This window comes from Coregonus clupeaformis, chromosome 29, assembly GCF_020615455.1.
Source record: "Coregonus clupeaformis isolate EN_2021a chromosome 29, ASM2061545v1, whole genome shotgun sequence".
Taxonomy (NCBI): Eukaryota; Metazoa; Chordata; class Actinopteri; order Salmoniformes; family Salmonidae; genus Coregonus; species Coregonus clupeaformis.
Window position 1 is genome coordinate 37,550,475 of NC_059220.1, and position 20,041 is coordinate 37,570,515.

Sequence of the window (20,041 nt, forward strand, 5' to 3'; positions counted from 1 at the left end):
CTAACATTTTTGACATGCGTTTTTCTGGATTTTTTTGTTGTTATTCTGTCTCTCACTGTTCAAATAAACCTACCATTAAAATTATGATCATTTCTTTGTCAGTGGGCAAACTTACAAAATCAGCAGGGGATCAAATACTTTTTTCCCTCACTGTATGAACTACACTATGACACATCCAGCCCAAAGCAGAAGGTTGAAAAATTACTTAGTAGTCGCCAAAGTTCCAGAGAATGTCTTTAACTATGGATAAATGCCATCACAATGAGTGAACTTTGTGAGTTTGTTTTGTCTGGCCTTTCATTTGGTTCTTTGAATGTTTGTTGAAGATGATGCAAGTTTAACGGAAGAGAGAAACTGACCCGTCACTCTTCTTGTAGAGGTTCCCACAGCGCTCAGTACCGTGCTCCTTGTTGCCCTGTGGCTGGTGCAAACTGTAGGTAGCGCTCTGTCGCACCTGGGAATCCTTCAACAATACCAGCACACACACAAACAAACATAAGGATCTATGTAGGCAAAGGCACAAGACACTGCAGTGAGTGTGGGTGGGGTGCATCTCAATTGTCTAAAGTGGCTTCCTCTCCTTGTATCTTTTCATTTGTCAACACTGATCTGAAAAATCCAGGCTAAAATATAGGATAGGAGAGCAATATGGCAGATCGGGATGCTGGCTGGGGATTTGCTTTAGTGCAGATGAAGTAGAGATGGCAAGGAAGGGGAGCCTCTTTAGACTATTGAGATGCTGCCACAATATGTATATAGGACAAGCAAAGCCTTGGGGTCATGCACTAGTGAGGTCATCTCCTCAGAGGAAGTGGTATAGGGGAAACCGAGAGGGGGAGGGGCCAAAGCAAAGACCTTTGGAAGATATTCTAAAGAAAAGTCTTCAGGGTTCTAGTATCTAGTGTTACCATTGTCAACAGGAAAAAACTAAGACAGGGTTGTATTCATTAAGTCACAATGTAGCACAATTTAAACGAAAAACAAGTATTTCAGAAGTACAGATAGTACCTCTGCGCTTCACTCTGTTCGGAGTGCTTTCTTCCATTTGGTGCCTAATGAATACAACCCAGAAATCCCCCCACTAAATCACTTTTAGAGGCCGCCACTAATGCTCTCTATTGAAAATGCTTCAGACAAACTTCTCACTATCCTTGACAAAACACCACAACCACAGATCGACAAGCACATTAAGGGGGCACTGAGGATACACTTACTCTCCTAGACTTGGTTCACAAAGAGGCAGTAAAGTAAAGAGGAGAACAGACAGGTAAGATAGTGCTGCAGTAGAAAAAACTGTACACTAGTTCTCCACATAGTAGCTGAAGGCTGAAAGGACATAAGTACATGTGTTAACTGTAAGTCGCTTTGGATAAAAGCATCTGGTAAATGAGAGTATTAAGCACATAAGAGTGCTTAACCGTAGACCATTAATGCGTGCTCTTAATGAGCTTGCTAAAGTTGACAGGGAGTGAAGAGGGCTTTGGTTATGTACATCGGGATTTTGAACATGTAAGTGCATCACTTATAGGATATGAATTAGGCGGATTAGATGAGATACAGACGGCTATATTATTGGATGTCTAACTTGGGCTTTTGACAGTGAAAAGACTAGGCCTATAGAGTTTGAGGGTTGCCGTGTGTGTTGTATACAGCAGTATGCATGCATGAATGAGTGTGAGTGTGTGTGTGTGTGTGTGTGTGTGTGTGTGTGTGTGTGTGTGTGTGTGTGTGTGTGTGTGTGTGTGTGTGTGTGAGATCTGGATGGAATTATGTGATTCTTCCTTAACCCATAAGAAGTCCCACCCAGTTGACTACTTAAAAATGGGAGGATCTCATTTGGTTTTGCTCAACTCCTGTGTCCTTTCTCCTACCTCCTCTCTCGCTTCCTTTAAAAAAAGGTCAAAGGTAATTGCAGAGAGACGGCGAGGAGGGGGAACATGGACGAAAATGTGCTTGTATGAAATGACTCTCCAATGACGTTTACAGGGGTGGAATCCCAAATTAAATGTGTAAAGTAAAAACGAATTGAATAGATAAAAGAATAAGTAGCATATGGTTTTTAAATGTTTGCTTGCTTTTCCCTTTCCAGAAAACAACAGCTGATCCAAAGGGGTGTGGCAGGTATTAAAAAACTTCAGCGCTTGCTGCCAAAGTAGTTAAATCGATTGAGGGTAGCAGACTCCTTCATTCGTCTACAAACAAAATTGACACTCTCCTCGGCCACTTATCGGTTTCTGAGTCACGGAGGAGAGAGGACGGAGGAGTCGAGGAGAGGACGGACTTTTGCCCCAATGAGAATCTCCTAATGATGAAAGTCCACAATGGCGCTGCCCATGCTAAAACATACTTTGGGGCACTAGAGTGGTCGAAGTCTATGGGTGTTACCTCCTTCTGCTCCACCTGCAGCGCTGACTTGAGGACGTCCCGTAGCTGAGTGAGCTGCTTCCTCTCCTCGTCCTGGGCCTGCTTTATCTGGAGAGCTCACAGAAAGGTCATACAAAGGCCACAGGGGTCATACAAAGGTTACAGAGTCACATAGAATACGTTTGATGAATTCAGCATACTTGATAAAGGAAAGGCAAGTCCTTACATACCCCCATGAAGATGTCAACAGTAGTCTTGAGGAACTCACCGTGTGTAAGTCTGTGGCTAGTTTCTCTATGGATGGTTTGAGGTTGTCTACTGCTTTCAGCCCATCCTGAAAGAAACTAAAGAGAGAGTGACAAATCTACATCAGCTGTTTTCCCCACGAGGTGAGCACTTGGTCAAATGCACACTTTCACTTACTGCAGGACTTACTTGCACTGTGCGTGGAAATATTTGATGAGATTCTGGAGTAGGTCCACCCCTTTCTTGATCTTGATCTCGTTCACTTTGAGAAGATACTGCGAGACAGAATTTCACAATGTCAGCAAACCCTCCACTCCAGCTCTGGACTTGACCCAACCTGGCAACCCAGGCCTGAGCTCTATCACTTTCCTTACCCACCTCACACATCTGCAGCTGGAAGAACCTCCTCTCCTTCTCCATCTCCTCTGCGATCTCCGCCCCGCTGATCTCAGTGCGGATCATGCCGTGCTGCCGCGCATGCTCTTTCTTCTCCTTCTCAATCTTAGTGCTGGGACAGGAAGTGACATCATCGGGGGGTCAAAGGGCATTTCCAACCACAGACACACACACACCCATACCAAACAGGAAATATACAGAGTGGAAGGGGGAGGGCATTCCATGCAACAGGGCATTATTTTGCATATGCTAACTAGCTTAGCATATTCCCTTAAAAAAGGATGCAGCATTTGGCTCCTCCTATGAGGAAGCAAAGGGAGACTTAAGGGACACCTGTTCTCGTTCAGATTTGAGAGCAGACGGCCTCTCACTCATGCTTTTGGATGTTAGGTCCTCGTCACTGTGGCCCATCACTAAACCAACGTAAACGACTTGTCTGTTTTTTGCACCTCAGTCAACAGCTTGGCTCATTTGAAACCATCAAGACACAGATGCAACAAGGCCATTCCAAAGGAAACTGAACCAAGAAAAAAACTACAAACGGATCATACCAAAAAAGACAGACAGAGGGGGGCATCAAGCTGATGTCAAAGTGGTGTGATTGCATGAGCCAGCGCTGCACTGTGGCCTGCTCCTGTAAGTCTACATAACATTATATAATCTACTGCTGTTCAAAAAAACCTTAACCTTTGATTCAAAGACACTTAAAGAAGTCAGTTCCTGCCACTGCTTCACAAACATTCATCTGTCTCAGGCAAAGTAATCTGGGTTATATTCAGTCATTTTGGGTGGCTTCCTTTTTTGGTCTGAAACCGTCATCTGGTAAGACATCAAGATGCGACTGCTTCATTAGTAGAACATCTGCAAAGCTGTCACCTTAATCATCAGCCCAGAAGCATGGGAGTAGAGAGAAAGCTAAAAATAGCCAGATGTTGCACAGCAGCCACAAGAGCCACCAAAGACCATTGACACAGAGATGAGACAGTAAATCAAATGGGACTCTAACTGTAGTGACGATGGCAGGGTGCTGCTCGCAAACCAATTTAAGGTGGTCGGGGCCAGAGTGGAGTTTGTGGCAGAGAGTCTCATCTCTTTCGGTCTGCAAATAGGAAAGGCCTCATTATAATCGCAGATTAAGAGATTAGAGATATTATAGAGATATGAGAAACAATCCGATTGTGATTGGCAAAGTTCAAAGAAAATCAGAGCAGATGGGACAACGATGTTCTCGATCAAGCATAGTACTGCCCTCCATTGATAGCAGACTAGCAGAGAGCGGGTGGCATCAATGGAGCAACAAGTCAGTACTGTCTCGTCATCAGATTGGCGTTGCAGAAGAAAATGTATTACCCTTTCAGTAAAGAATGTCCTTTGCAGCTTGGAAAATATATCAGAGTGGTGCTATAAAATGTCATATACCGTTGCATGCAAAATCACAAATGATGTCAGTGTGGATAGAGGGGTGTAGAGATGGGATGATTTATTATTGGTTGGGAAATAGTGGTCATTACAAGCACAGAGATGGGACAAGACAAATATCACATTGCATCTCATTCAACATATTGCTTATGCATTTGATGATCAAATCGGGCTCTACCAATGACAAATATACAGTCAAATGCAAACTATTATGATAGTACCAATATCTAGAGGTTATCAAAATGCTTGAGAATCAGTTGAACCGACTGCTACAGTATGGCCATAGTATGAACCAACGGACCAAAAGACAATGGAATGATCATCTGATTGTCTTCGTACTCTAAGCTAATAATGTCAATGGGCCAGAACCTAATTTCATATTGGTGGTAGTAAAATATATAAAAAAACTTACACTTTGGTTTCATAGTCTTTCCAGGACTTATCAAATGGCTTTTTCAGGTCCTGTGAAGAAAAAAAGCAGAAAGAAACAGGTGTCAGAAACAGAATGTGGAATAATGATGAGTTAGATCTACATAGGAATCCATTAAGCAAACCTATCAACATAACAACTTGGATGTGTTCACAAAAGCTCCACACACAAAAACCTTTTGGCTATATGTTCTCCCTAGTGGCGCAGTGGTCTAAGGCACTGCATCGCAGTGCTAGCTGTGCCACTAGAGATCCTGGTTCGAATACAGGCTCTGTCGTAGCCGGCCGCGACCGGGAGACCCATGGGGCGGCGCACAATTGGCCCAGCGTCGTCCAGGGTAGGGGAGGGAATGGCCGTCAGGGATGTAGCTCAGTTGGTAGAGCATGGCGTTTGCAACGCCAGGGTTGTGGGTTCAATTCCCACGGGGGGGGTATAAAAAATAATGTATGCACTAACTGTAAGTCGCTCTGGATAAGAGCGTCTGCTAAATTACTAAAATGTAAATGTAAATGTCAACTGTAAAAATATGGAGTAATATTAGTGCCAAAATTCAGTTTCTGTTGGCACTAACATCACTCCTTAAAGAGGCTAGAAAGATATCAACATGGTCAAAACACACATTGTGATATGAAGCATACCACTGCACACACAGACAGCGTTACTATAACCAGAAGGCACTGAAGCTACGGTACACATCAATACTCCAGTCAGGTGATGTTACAAGCTCAGGGAAAACCCTGTCAATCTCCCTGCACTAGCCAAATGTTAACAAAGCACACTGCCAATACATGACTCAATCTTGTCATCCTTTTCCCTCTTCATTGCCGTAGACTACAATACAGTACAAAGTGCTAACATAAAAAAAGAGCAGTGCTCAGAATCGTAACATGGTTTAAGTGGCCACACCGCTGAACAGATTTCCCATGGTAATAGAGTAGCGTTCAACAGTTGTTTGATCAAACATTAAATTATGCAACACTTTTCCAGCACCGCACCAATGAATAAACAGTGATTAGGGGCTAACAAAAACAGACATTAACTGGTGAAATTGCCCGTGTCATTTTTCCTCCAAACACCGCAGCGGCAACCATAAATGCTGCTTCCAAGGCCATTGAACAGACGGTGGTAAAATATGATGAGATCAATGGATTATCTGATTGCACTGCGAATCTGCTTGTTATTTTCATGTTGATTTGCTGATTGCATCCCAATCAACAATTGTGGAGAGCACGGATTGCTACAGCATCATGGTTTTTGAAATGGCATTGCTCTTTCCTTCGGAAACCTTGAACTGTAACACTGTTTTTCCTAACAAAAAAATTATTGCAGTAGCAGCCGCAGGCATTTTTAAAGAGTCATTAACTGGAATGAAAAAGAAAGGTAGTATAAAAGGTGACGCATCCTCTAACAAAAGCCAATCTTTCTAAAGCTTTGTTACAATTAATGTACTATGGCTTTATTACAATAAATATGTTGCTATTTTGCTGTCATTATATGAAACAGATTGCCTGAAATCCCATTCTCAGTGTCTTACAGAGATGTTCCCTCTGTTGACCCCTGGGCCCGTATCCACAAAGCGACTCAGAGTCGGAGAGCTTGGCTCAGGTCCCAACATTTCCATATAAAATTCATTAATATCTAAAATGCAAAACTGATCCTAGATCAGCACTCTTCCTCTGGGACGCTTTGTGGATACCAGCCCAGACTCTTCAAAACAAGTGTGGCGGTCATGGATCCATGGTCATTGGATCATGGTCTGATGAAAGAGAGAAAGAGAAAGAAAGAGAAAGAGAAAGAGAACGAGAGAGAGAGAGAGAAACACAGAGAGACACAGAGCGCGTGAGAGAAAGAGAAATAGAGGAAGCAAAAAAAAAAAGACAAAAAAAAAAAGGAGAACACTGGCTAAAAATACAAGCCGCGGGAGCGAGACGAGTTGGACAGAGCGGCACATTCTCCAAGTGCAGCCATTCCTCTCTCATTCAGCTCGATGGGAAGTGAAGTTAGGCGCTAGCTACTGTGAGAGTGGGGAACAACAGTAGGGAGTGAAGTGGGGCGCTAGCTAGCCTAGCGTGTCTGTGTGAGTAGCTACTAGCTTCCACACAACAGGGAACATGGCAGGGCAACTTAGCTGTGTGGAATGCTGGAAGAGCACAGCCAAACAGGGTTCACCTCCCATCCACTCTACCACATCAACACGCAACCTCTAATGAGTTTCCACAGAATAGATATTTGGGAGACAGAGGCTTTAAAACAAAACATAACACTCTTCTGTAAAGTTCTTGTCCTGCAACAGCCTTTTTCTTGGTCGAGTTTCTTGGTTCAATTCTTACCTCCGTTACCACTGTCCTTGTCTAATTGAACACAGCTGACTGACCTTGAATGCGTCAATGTGAAGTGTACAGCAACAAGACCAGGTTTAGGACTACATTGGAATGTAAATTGCTCTTGAATGGAATGGGTCCACTGTTGAGGTGATACAGTAGTGGAAGGTCCACATGCCTGTCCAGTGAGTTGGAATGGGACCTATTCAGACTGCTACGCAGACAAAGCCTTTTCACCAAGACCTCAAATCTAAACATGCAATTTCCATTCCAATGTAGTCCTAAACCTGGTCTTGTTGCTGTCAAGGGCACCTGTTAAAAATCCACAACTTATGATCAGCCTCCACTCCCTAATCTTTTCTTGGTGATAAATAATGGTGAGATCACTCCTTTGGCAGAGCTCCTTATAGCTAAAAGCCTCCGCCAACAATTATGTGTGTGTGGGTTTCATGACTGGGGGGGGGGGTTATGGTGTGTAAAAAAAACAAAAACACAATAGATACAAAGGATCAGAAGGTCTAGCGCTGGAAGGGATGACATCATCCCAGTGTCCAGTCCAATCCGTAAATCCCCTTGCCCTGCTGTTTGGTGGTCTCAGCACTTTCCACCAGTCTGCTTATGTTCGGTGTTTGGAGTGGGATGGTGGGTTAGGGGGTGGACACTGGACAGAGCTTAAGGGCCAATGCAGCAACAATAACACACAAGTATGAGGGCCTGAGCCAGCACTGAACTGCAGACAGACAGGGAGTGATGATGCTGTATCTTGGCTGGTTGTGCCCTATTCCAGTTTGGACTACGGATATTACAGGTAAATGCCAAAATAAAGGAAACACTTTATTTTGGCATTTGAGGAATACAAAATACACAACATGGCCAAAAGTATGTGGATTAGTGGATTTGGCTATTTCAGCCACACCCGTTGCTGACAAGTGTATACAATTGAGCACACAGCCATGCAATCTACATAGACAAACATTGGCAGTAGAATGGCCCGCACGGAAGAGCTCAGTGACTTTCAACGTGGCACTGTCTTAGGATGCCACCTTTCCAACAAATCAGTTCGTAAAATTTCTGCCTTGCTAGAGCTGCCCCGGTCAACTGTAAAACGCTGTTATTGTGAAGTAGAAATATCTAGGAGCAACAACGGCTCAGCCACGAAATGGTAGGCCACACAAGCTCACAGAACAGGACCGCCGAGTGCTGAAGCGCGTAGCAAATAGAAATCGTCTGTCCTCGGTTGCAACACTCACTACCGAGTTCCAAACTGCCTCTGGAAGCAACGTCAGCACAATAACTGTTCGTCGGGAACTTCATGAAATGGGTTTCCAATGGTCGAGAAGCCACACACAAGCCTAAGATCCCCATGCGCAATGCCAAGCGTTGGCTGGAGTGGTGTAAAACTCGCCGCCATTGGACTCTCAGGAGTGATGAATCACACTTCACCATCTGCCAGTCCGACGGACGAATCTGGGTTTGGCAGATGCAAGGAGAACGCTACCTGTCCGAATGCATAGTGCCAACTGTAAAGTTTGGTGGAGGAGGAATAATGGTCTGGGGCTGTTTTTCATGGTTCGGGCTAGGCCCCTTAGTTCCAGTAAAGGGAAATCTTAACGCTACAGCATACAATGACATTCTAGATGATTCTGTGCTTCCAACTTTGTGGCAACAGTTTGGGAATGGTGTGATCGGTGTGGAAGAACTTGACTGGCCTGCACAGAGCCCTGACCTGAACCCCATCATCAGTGCCCGACCTCACTAATGCGCTTATGGCTAAGTCCATGCAGCAATGTTCTAACATCTAGTGGAAAGCCTTCCCAGAAAGTGGAGGCTGTTATACAGCAAAGGGGGTAACAACTGCAGATTAGTGCCCATGATTTTGGAATGAGATGTTCGACGAGCAGGTGTCCACATACTTTTGGTGTATATTGAAAGCAGGTGCTTCCACACAGGTGTGGTTCCTGAGTTAATTAAGCAATTAACATCCCATCATGCTTAGGGTCATGTATAAAAGCGCCCAGTTGCCCATTCTTTTGGCTAGCATGGCTAGAAGAAGACAGTGACTTTGAAAGAGAGGTCTCAAAGGAGCATAGGTGGTTTAAAGTAAGTGTGTGCTTGTGTGTCAGTCCCCAGATCTCAACCCAATTGACCACTGATGGAATTTCTCATGAAAGAATAGTACCGCATCCCTCCGATAGAGTTCCAGACACTTGTAGAATCTATGCCAACGTGCATTGAAGTTTTTCTGGCGGCTCATGATGGCCCAACGACACTTTAAGACACTTTATTTTGGGGTTTTCTTTATTTTGGCAGTTACCTGTACTTCATATACAGTGTACCCCTTTTCAACTGAAGTACCTTATCGGGAGACCCATGAGACGGCGCACAATTGGCCCAGCGTCGTCCGGGTTAGGGAGGGTTTGGCTGGCTGGGATGTCCTTGTCCCATCGTGCTCTAGCGACTCCTGTGGCGGGCCGGGTGCATGCACGCTGACACGGTCGCCAGTTGTACGGTGCTTCCTCCAACACATTGGTGCGGCTGGCTTCCGGGTTAAGCGAGCAGTGTGTCAAGAAGCAGTGCGGCTTGGCAGGGTAGTGTTTCAGAGGATGCATGGCTCTCGACCTTTGCCTCTCCCGAGTCCGTACGGGAGTTGCAGCGATGGGACAAGACTGTAACTACCAATTGGATATAACGAAAATTTGGGAGAAAAGGGGGTAATGAAGTTAGAGGAAACCAAAAAACGCTTCTTGAAACCCCCAGAGAGCAGCATATTAAACACCTATATATTTTCCACAGTTGAGGTTCAACAGTGGGATGGAGAGATGAGTGGAGCGTAAAATGGCCTGTAATGGACCTGAAAGGAGCTGCAAAGTAAGCAGGTAAGCGGCTACTTATCTCGGGTCCACTACCCTCAATAGGCCATGAGTCCAACCACTTCAGCGAACTCCTCCAATGAATCACTGGCTGAAAATGTATTCTGCCTCAGTGGAAGTGGCATTTGTTGACAATTTAGACTGGTTCTAGATGCGGAGGGATTGTTTCAGTGAGGACAGAATATATCCCAACTACCGTGGAGCACAGAGGCTCTCTTTGAGCATAAAACAGTTGCTTACTCTGACACTTTCACAGCCCAAGTCCTCAGGAGTCTATCGCCCTCCATCCCCCACAGCAGGAGAAATCAGTGCTGTCTCAGGTAATCCCTACCATTATATCACAGCACTATCATAATAGTGTTACAGATGTTCATATTCCAACATGTCATCAGTCATAATCTTGAACCTATAAAGTTGGTGGGAAGTCCACTGTGGCTAGCGAAAGCTCAACCAGTGCTATTCGTTTAAATGTGAATTCCATAAATATGGATATCCCCTCGGTTTTCAAATCACTTAAGGGGCTTGGGCTGTGACACTTAAACGTGCAGAGTTTGATTTTAAAAAAGGACCTTCTTGATATCAGTAATCTTGTGCATATAAACAAGAATTACACAGTTAGCACTGAGACCATTTGTCCTAGTAGGAAGCCCACTGTGGGTAGCTCTCCCTGTACTATTGGCTCAAATGTAAATATCACTGACATGTCTACCTCTGATTGTTTTTAGTGCTTTCTTGGGAGGCCTTACAAGCAACCCAGAAAGGGCTAAAAATAGCCCACATTAACATATGTAGCCTGAGAAACAAGGTTCATGAAGTCGATAACATCGACAACATTCATATACTGGTTATCTCTGAAACTCACTTCCAGAAAGTATTGACACACCTTTTTCCACATTTTGATTGCGTCCTACCTGACAGATCGCTCCTATCAGGTGGCGTGGCGAGAATCTGTCTCAGCACCACGTGCTCTCACCACTGGTGTCCCCCAGGGCTCAGTTCTAGGCCCTCTCCTATTCTCTCTATACACCAAGTCACTTGGCTCTGTCATATCCTCACATGGTCTCTCCTATCATTGCTACGCAGACGACACACAATTAATTTTCTCCTTTCCCCTTTCTGATAACCAGGTGGCGAATCGCATCTCTGCATGTCTGGCAGACATATCAGTGTGGATGTCGGATCACCACCTCAAGCTGAACCTCGGCAAGACGGAGCTGCTCTTCCTCCCGGGGAAGGACTGCCCACTCCATGATCTCGCCATCACGGTTGACAACTCCATTGTGTCCTCCTCCAAGAGTGCAAAGAACATTGGCGTGACCCTGGACAACACACTGTCGTTCTCCGCTAACATCAAAGTGGTGACCCGATCCTGCAGGTTCATGCTCTACAACATTCGCAGAGTACGACCCTACTTTACACAGAAAGCGGCACAGGTCCTAATCCAGGCACTTGTCATCTCCCGTCTGGATTACTGCAACTCGCTGTTGGCTGGGCTCCCTGCCTGTGCCATTAAACCCCTACAACTTATCCAGAACGCTGCAGCCCGTCTGGTGTTCAACCTTCCCAAGTTCTCTCATGTCACCCCGCTCCCCCGCACACTCCACTGGCTTCCAGTTGAGGCTGGCATCTACTACAAGACCATGGTGCTTGCCTACGGAGCTGTGAGGGGAACGGCACCTCCTTACCTTCAGGCTCTGATCAGACCCTACACCCAAACGAGGGCACTACGTTCATCCACCTCTGACCTGCTAGCCCCCCTACCTCTACGGAAGCACAGTTCCCGCTCAGCTATTCGCTGCTCTGGCACCCCAATGGTGAAACAAGCTCCCCCACGACGCCAGGACAGCGGAGTCACTGACCACCTTCCGGAGACACTTGAAACCCTACCTCTTTAAGGAATACCTGGAATAATTAAAAGTAATCATTCTACCCCCACCTCCCCCCCTCCCCCACTGGCTATCATAAGTTGAATGCACCAATTTGTAAGTCGCTCTGGATAAGAGCATCTGCTAAATGACGTAAATGTAATGGCAAGCCTAAATAAGCACATTTTTACCCCTGAACTTAACAAGTCACATACTAAGTTGCATGGACTCTCTGTGTGCAATAATAGTGTTTAACATGATTTGTGAATGACTACCTCATCTCTTTACTCCACACATACAATTAACTGCAAGGACTCTCAGTCGAACAGTGAATTTCAAACACAGATTCAACCACCAAGACCAGGGAGGGTTTCCAATGCCTCACAAAGAAGGGCACCTATTGGTAAATTGATAAAATTACATTTAATGGCTGTGATAGGAGACAACTGAGGAAGGATCAACAACATTGTAGTTACTCCACAATACTAACCTAATTGATAGAGTGAAAAGAAGGAAACCTGTACAGAATAATATTCCAAAACAAGTATCCAGTTTGCAATAAGGCACTAAAGTAAAGCTGCAAAAAATGTGGCAAAGAAATTAACTTTATGTCCTCAACACAAAGCCTTATGTATGGGGAAAATCCAACACAACACATGAGTACCACTCTTCATATTTTCAAGCATGCTGGTGGCTTCATCATGTTATGGGTATACTTGTCATCGGCAAGGGAGTTTTTTAGGATAAAAATAAACGGAATACAGCTAAGCACAGACAAAATCCTACAGGAAAACCTGGTTCAGTCTGCTTTCCAACAGACACTGGGAGACAAATGTACCTTTCAGCAGGACAATAAACTATAACACAAGGCTTACCAAAATAACATTGTTGCTTACCAAGATAACACTGAATGTTCCTGAGTGGCCTAGTTACAGTTTTGACTTAAATTGGGTTTGAAAATCTATGGCAAGACTTGAAAATGGCTGTCTAGCAATGATCAACCACCAACTTGACAGAGCTTGAAGAATTTTTGTAAGAATAATTGTACAATCCACGTGTGCAAAGCTCTTAGAGACTTACTCAGAAAGACTCAAAGTTGTAATCGCTGCCAAAGGTGATTCTAACATGTATTGACTCAGGGGTATTTCTGTATTTCATTTTCAATCAAATGTGCACAAATTTCTAAAAATATGTTATCACTGTCTTTATGGGGTACTGTGTGTAGATGGGTGAGCATTTTTTTTATGTCATTCATTTTGAATTGAGGCTGTAACAACAAAATGTGGAATAAGTCAAGGATTATGAATCCTTTCTGAAGGCATTGTAATTCCTTTGACGAGAAAATGGTAGCAATAAATGGTTATAACATCTACAGAAGAGACAGGAATGCCAATGGGGGAGGTGTTGCTCTATTGAGAGTCATATTCCTGTAAAGCTTAGAGAGAATCTCATGTAAAATGCTGTTGAAGTAATATGACTACCGGTTTACCTGCCTCACCTAAAGCCCATTCTTGTGGGAAGTTGCTATAGACCAGGGTTTCCCAAACTCGGGTGCACATTTTGGTTTTTGCCCTAGCACTACACAGCTGATTCAAATAATCAAAGCTTGATGATGAGTTAGTTATTTGAATCAGCTGTGTAGTGCTAGGGCAAAAACCAAAATGTGCACCCAGGGGCGGCCCCAGGACCGAGTTTGGGAAACCCTGCTATAGACAACCGAGTACTCTGTCAGTATCTGGATAATATGTGTGAAATGCTTGATAGTGTATGTGATATCAACCGAGAGGTATATTTTCTGGGTGACCTAAATATTGACTGTTTTTCATCAAGCTGTCCACTCAAGAAGAAGCTTCAAACTGTAACCAGTGCCCGCAACCTGGTTCAGGTTATCAGTCAACCTACAAGGACATTTACAAACAGCACGTGTATTGATTATATCTTTACTAATGCTGCAGAAATCTGCTCTTAAGCAGTAGCCACACCCATCGGATGTAGTGATCATAATATAGTGGCCATATTTAGAAAAACCAAAGTTCCAAAGGCTGGGTCTAAAATGTTGTACAAGAGATCATACAAAAGGTTTTCTAGTGATTCCTATGTTTAAGATGTAAAACGTATTTGCTGGTGTAATGAGGAGCAACCAGACGCTGCACTTTCTGCATTTATGACATTGTTTCTTCCAGTTACTGATAAGCATGCACCTATTTAGAAACTGACTGTTAGAACTGTTAAGGCTCCATGGATTGATGAGGAATTGAAAAACTATGGTAGTGAGCGACAAGGCAAAAGGAATGGTAATTAAGTCTGGCTGCACAGCTGATTGACAAACGTACTGTAAATTGAGAAATCATGTGTCTAAACTAAACAAAAATAAGAAACAGTACTACGAAACAGATAAATTACGTGTGTGTGTGAGAGACTGCAGGGGATGTTAGAGACTTCCTGTGTTCAGTCCAACACTACTCAGGCTGGTCTAGACACCTTCCTCCTGTACTCCACAGGTACCTCCCCTGGGAGAGGAGAGGAATGATGGAGAAAGCAAGGGAGGAGGGAAAAGGCCCTGTGGCAGTGTAGGTGAGAGATAGTGAACGGTACATACTGCAAGCTGGGGATGGAAAGTCTTTAATTGTCTCTCTTTTTAACAGTCTCGCACGCATTCTCTCTTTCTCTCCCCTCCCTCTCTCCTCTCACCCCCCAGTGGTAATGGAGAGACAGGCTGTGTGAGTCAGAGCAGAAAGCACCATAACTAGCACCCCATTAGCCCCATGTCAGGAGTGTAATGAAAGTCATCAGTGGGGTAATGAGCATATCTGCACCACTGCTTCTGAACTATTCTCCTCCCGCTCCTGCTGTATAAAATATTCTGGGCCCTCAGAGTTTCCTGTGCCAGTGAGCTTGGGACAGACACAGCTGTAGGCTATTTTGCGCAAGGGATAAGAGGCAGTGCTTGACTTGGGCAGGAGCTCACCAGAGTGGAGTACCGGCACCTCAATTTTCTACTGCTTGAGCTTCTGTTCCTCTTATAGAATATTAGCTCAAAAGTATTGTGGAGCTCCTGCACCTAAATATAAACAGTACCAGCACCCAAAATGAGTACCAGAACCTATTTCAGTCCAAGTCAAGCACTGGTAAGAATTAATCAGGTAGGTCTATTTTATGACGTTTTCGGATCAAACATAAATTGGCTTTTAGTCTAGGCCTCCGCAATGGATTAGTTCATTGAGATGGGCGCAAATATTTATATATATTTTTTATTTTGTTACTAATCGACTAAAACAATCTCTGTCGACCAACAGCCTAAAGACCAAACAATCGACCAGTCGACTAATTGGGGTCAGCCTTAATCTGTACACAAGCCTAATCGTTTGGGCTGATGTAGCCTGTGGATGCCAACAGTTACAACGGTGAGGGGGAGAGGGCAAGGTAGAGAAGAAAAAAAGCAAGAGTCCTTGGAGATTTGAAGAGAGAGAGAGAGAGAGAGAGAGAGAGAGAGAGAGAGAGAGAGAGAGAGAGAGAGAGAGAGAGAGAGAGAGAGAGAGAGAGAGAGAGAGAGAGAGAGAGAGAGAGAGAGAGAGAGAGAGAGAGAGAGAGAGAGAGAGAGAGAGAGAGAGAGAGAGAGAGAGAGAGAGAGAGAGAGAGAGAGAGAGAGAGAGAGAGAGAGAGAGAGAGAGAGAGAGAGAGAGAGAGAGAGAGAGAGAGAGAGAGAGAGAGAGAGAGAGAGAGAGAGAGAGAGAGAGAGAGAGAGAGAGAGAGAGAGAGAGAGAGAGAGAGAGAGAGAGAGAGAGAGAGAGAGAGAGAGAGAGAGAGAGAGAGAGAGAGAGAGAGAGAGAGAGAGAGAGAGAGAGAGAGAGAGAGAGAGAGAGAGAGAGAGAGAGAGAGAGAGAGAGAGAGAGAGAGAGAGAGAGAGAGAGAGAGAGAGAGAGAGAGAGAGAGAGAGAGAGAGAGAGAGAGAGAGAGAGACAGTGGCACTAATGACCCACGTGGTTATAGTGTAGAGGTCAGAGAAGACAGTAATGAGTGCTGATGGGATTAGAGGCCTGGCAGACTGGATGGGTGTCTGGGCTCAGCCTCCCTTTTATATAAACAAGACGCTGATTGAATTCCTGCAGTAGGCTGTCTGCACCATCACACACTGGCTGGCTGGCTGACTGGTTTCTCCTGGAGCTAGTAGAATGTGTGGGCTGGTCCCAGACTTTACATGTGTGATGGAGTGTAGTTACGGTGTTGTCTAGTGCAAGAATGGTGCGCTGTTTATAGTTTCCACCCCCAACACACACACAAACAAACCGGGTCTGGGGTCGCACCGTGCCAGCAGGAAAACACCATCTCACACACCTTATCTCTACCAGGTACAAAACATGTACAGTACCTAGTAATTAACACCACACAAACAGAAGCCTGAGTTACTACAGTGCAGTAGGGTAATGGGAGAGCCTTTATACAAATCCTTATGGAGGCCTCTACTTTAATCTCTGCCTGTGATAACCAACACCCCAAACAGTGTAACAGAAAGCCATGGAGGATAGTGTTACTCACCCCTTTGACTCCTTTCAGGTCTCCTTTCAGCAGGCTGTCCAGAGGGAAGGTGATGATATTGTTCATGTTCTGGAACTGGAATGGACAGAGTGGAGAGGGCTTAGGTCAGAGGGGTTTAACACAAGCATGGGTGAATAGTGACAACCAGAGATGATGTGTGCTGTTTAAATGCCCTCACCTTAGCTGGTTGTGTGTGTGTGTGTGTGTGTGTGTGTGTGTGTGTGTGTGTGTGTGTGTGTGGGGGGTTGTCTTTCGATATACTGTACGGTGTGTTGTTGTCTTAAAGGGATAATCTACTCCCAGAAATAGAAATCATGAAACTCCTGTCAATTTGGTGAAAGCCTATGTTCTATCAGTAGGTCAAATAACAATTTTCACCATGATTTAACTTCTAGTGGTCTGTCAATTCAGGAAATAGTGTAGGAACGCATCATAGCTATGTACACTGAGTATACCAAACATTATGAACACCTTCCTAATATTGAGTTGCACCCCCCCCCCCCACATGTCACATGTTATAATAAGGTAGGAAGCAACAACAAAACACAACATTTTTTCACAACATCTATTGTTCACATATTTTGCATTATTTAACAACATAAATCATAGGAATTTGTGGTTTTGAGAAAAGTATTCCTTTAAGTGACATACAGTGCCTTCAGAAAGTATTCATACCCCTTGACTTATTCACAATGTTGTGTTACAGCCTGAATTTAAATGCTTTAAATATATTTTTTTCTCAACCATCTACACACAATACCCAATAATGACAAAGTGAAAACATGTTTTTAGACATTTTTGCAATTGTATAGAAAACGAAATACAGAAATATATAATTTACATAAGTATTCACACCCGTGTCAATACTTTGTAGGAGCAACCTTGGCAGCGATTACAGCTGTGAGTCTTTCTGGATAACCCTCTAAGAGCTTTCCACATGTGGATTGTGCAACATTTGCCCATTATTATTTTCAAAATTCTTCAAGCTCTGTCAAATTGGTTGTTGATCATTGCTAGACAACCATTTGCAGGTCTTGCCATATATTTTCAAGTAGATTTAAGTCAAAACTGTAACTCGGCCACTCAGGAACATTCACTGTCCTCATGGTAAGCAACTCCAGTGTAGATTTGGCCTTGTGTTTTAGGTTATTGTCCTGCTGAATAGTGAATTCATCTCCCAGTGTCTGGTGGAAAGCAGACTGAACCAGTTTTTCCTCTAGGATTTTGCCTGTGCTTAGCTCCATTCCTTAACGATTACAAGCATACCCATAACATGATGCAGCCACCACTATGCTTGAAACATGGAGTGTTGTATTGGATTTGACCCAAACATAACACTTTGTATTCAGGACAAAACGTGAATTGCTTTGCCACATTTTTTGCAGTTTTAATTTAGTGGCTTGTTGCAAACAGGACGCATGTTTTGGAATTTTTGTATTCTGTACAGGCTTCCTTCTTTTCGCTCTATCAATTAGGTTAGTATTTTGGAGAAACTACAATGTTGTTGATCCATCCTCAATTTTGTCCTATCACAGCCATTAAACTCTGTAACTGTTTTAAAGTCACCATTGGCCTCATGGTGAAATCCCTGAGCGGTTTCTTTCCTCAACTGAGTTTGGAAGGACGCCTGTATCTTTGTAGTGACTGGGCGTATTGATACACCACCCAAAGTGTAATTATTAACTTCACCATGTTCAAACGGATATTCAATGTTTATCCATCGACCAATCGGTGCCCTTCTTTGAGAGGCATTGGAAAACCTCCCTGGTCTTTCTGCTTGAATCTGTGTTTGAAATTCACTGCTCGACTGAGGGACCTTACAAATAATTTTATGTGTGGGGTACAGAGATGAGGTAGTCATTCAATAATCATGTTAAACACTATTATTGCACACAGAGTGAGTCCATGCAACTTATGTGACTTGTTAAGCACATCTTTAATCCTGAACTTATTTAGGCTTGCAATAACAAAGGGGTTGCATACTTACTGACTCAAGACATTTCAGCTTTTCATTTAAAATTAATTTGTCAAAATGTCAAAAACATAATTCCACTGACATTATGGGGTATTGTGTCTAGGCCAGTGACAAAACATTTGCAATTTAATGTGGAAAAAGTCAAGGGGTGTGAATACACCATATACACAAAAGTATGTGGACACCCCTTCAAATTAGTGGATTCGGCTATTTCAGCCACACCCGTTGCTGACAGGTGTATAAAATCGAGCACACCGCCATGCAATTTCCATAGACAAACATTGGCAGTAGAATGGCCTTACTGAAGAGCTCAGTGACTTTCAACGAGGCACCGTCATTGGATGCCACCTTTCCAACAAGTCAGTTGGTAAAATGTCTGCCCTGCTAGACCTGCCCCGGTCAACTGTAAGTGCTGTTATTGTGAAGTGGAAACGTCTAGGAGCAACAATGGCTCAGCCGCGAAGTGGTAGGCCACACAAGCTCACAGAAAGGGACTACCGAGTGCTGAAGTGCGTAAAAATCGTCATTCCTCGGTTGCAACACTCACTACCGAGTTTCAAACTGCCTCTGGAAGCAATGTCAGCACAATAACTGTTCGTCGGGAGCTTCATGAAATGGGTTTCCATGGCCGAGTAGCCGCACACGAGCCTAAGATCACCATGCGCAATGTCAAGGGTCGGCTGGAGTAGTTTAAAGCACGCCGCCATTGGACTCTGGAGCAGTGGAAACGCATTCTCTGGAGTGTTGAATCACGCTTCACCATCTGGCAGTCCGACGGACAAATCTGGGTTTGGCGGATGCCAGGAGAACGCTACCTGCCCCAATGCATAGTGCCAATTGTCAAGTTTGGTGGAGGAGGAATAATGGTCTGGGGCTGTTTTTCATAGTTCAGGCCTCTTAGTTCCAGTGAAGGGAAATCTTAACGCAACAGCATACAATGACATTCTAGACGATTCTGTGCTTCCAACTTTGTGGCAACAGTTTGGGGAAGGCCCTTCCCTGTTTCAGCATGACAATGCCCCGGTGCACAAAACGAGGTCCATACAGAAATGGTTTGTCGAGATTGGTGTAGAAGAACTTGACCGGCCTGCACAGAGCCCTGACCTCAACCCCATCGAACACCTTTGGGATGAATTGGAACGCCGACTGCGAGCCAGGCCTAATCGTCCAACCATGCCCAACCTCACTAATGCTCGTGGCTGAATGGAAGCAAGTCCCTGCAGCAATGTTCCAACATCTAGTGGAAAGCCTTCCCAGAAGAGTGGAGGCTGTTATAGCAGCAAAGGGGAGACCAACTCCATATTAATGCCCATGCTTTTGGAATAAGATATTCGATGAGCAGGTGTCCACATACATTTGGTCATGTAGTGTACTTTCTGAAAATACTGTATCTACTGTGGAATTAAAGGCATATGTGTGCGTGTGGAATTCCTACCCTAGGGACATGGAGAGATTTCCATCCTGCTCTAATTGTGTGCATATACTCTAGGGTCAGAATGTTATCTGGAATCGGAGGCCTTTGGGGTAGATCAGTTTTCCATCACAGTGTCCAAAGTGCTACTTGAAGACCAAATACCTGCTGGATCCAATTTACCGAGACCCTGCTTTGAATCCAATAG

General features: G+C 44.2%; 1 protein-coding gene across 6 annotated transcripts in view; it reads right to left on the reverse strand.

The window, feature by feature from the left end:
- Positions 1 to 20,041, reverse strand: part of asap2a (ArfGAP with SH3 domain, ankyrin repeat and PH domain 2a) — a 78,383-nt gene that overhangs the window by 27,131 nt on the left and 31,211 nt on the right. For 3 of the 6 annotated variants that reach the window (XM_041855479.2, XM_041855478.2, XM_041855477.2), the window contains exons 4-11: positions 16,448 to 16,522; positions 4,838 to 4,887; positions 2,989 to 3,118; positions 2,800 to 2,885; positions 2,633 to 2,708; positions 2,386 to 2,472; positions 1,215 to 1,223; positions 360 to 463 (exon numbers count right to left, since the gene is read on the reverse strand). In XM_041855479.2, the coding sequence (XP_041711413.1) occupies positions 360 to 463; positions 1,215 to 1,223; positions 2,386 to 2,472; positions 2,633 to 2,708; positions 2,800 to 2,885; positions 2,989 to 3,118; positions 4,838 to 4,887; positions 16,448 to 16,522 (617 nt within the window). Of the gene's footprint in view, positions 1 to 359; positions 464 to 1,214; positions 1,224 to 2,385; positions 2,473 to 2,632; positions 2,709 to 2,799; positions 2,886 to 2,988; positions 3,119 to 4,356; positions 4,771 to 4,837; positions 4,888 to 16,447; positions 16,523 to 20,041 lie in introns of those variants that run through there. The other 3 variants (XM_041855482.2, XM_041855481.2, XM_041855483.2) reach the window with 2 other exon arrangements.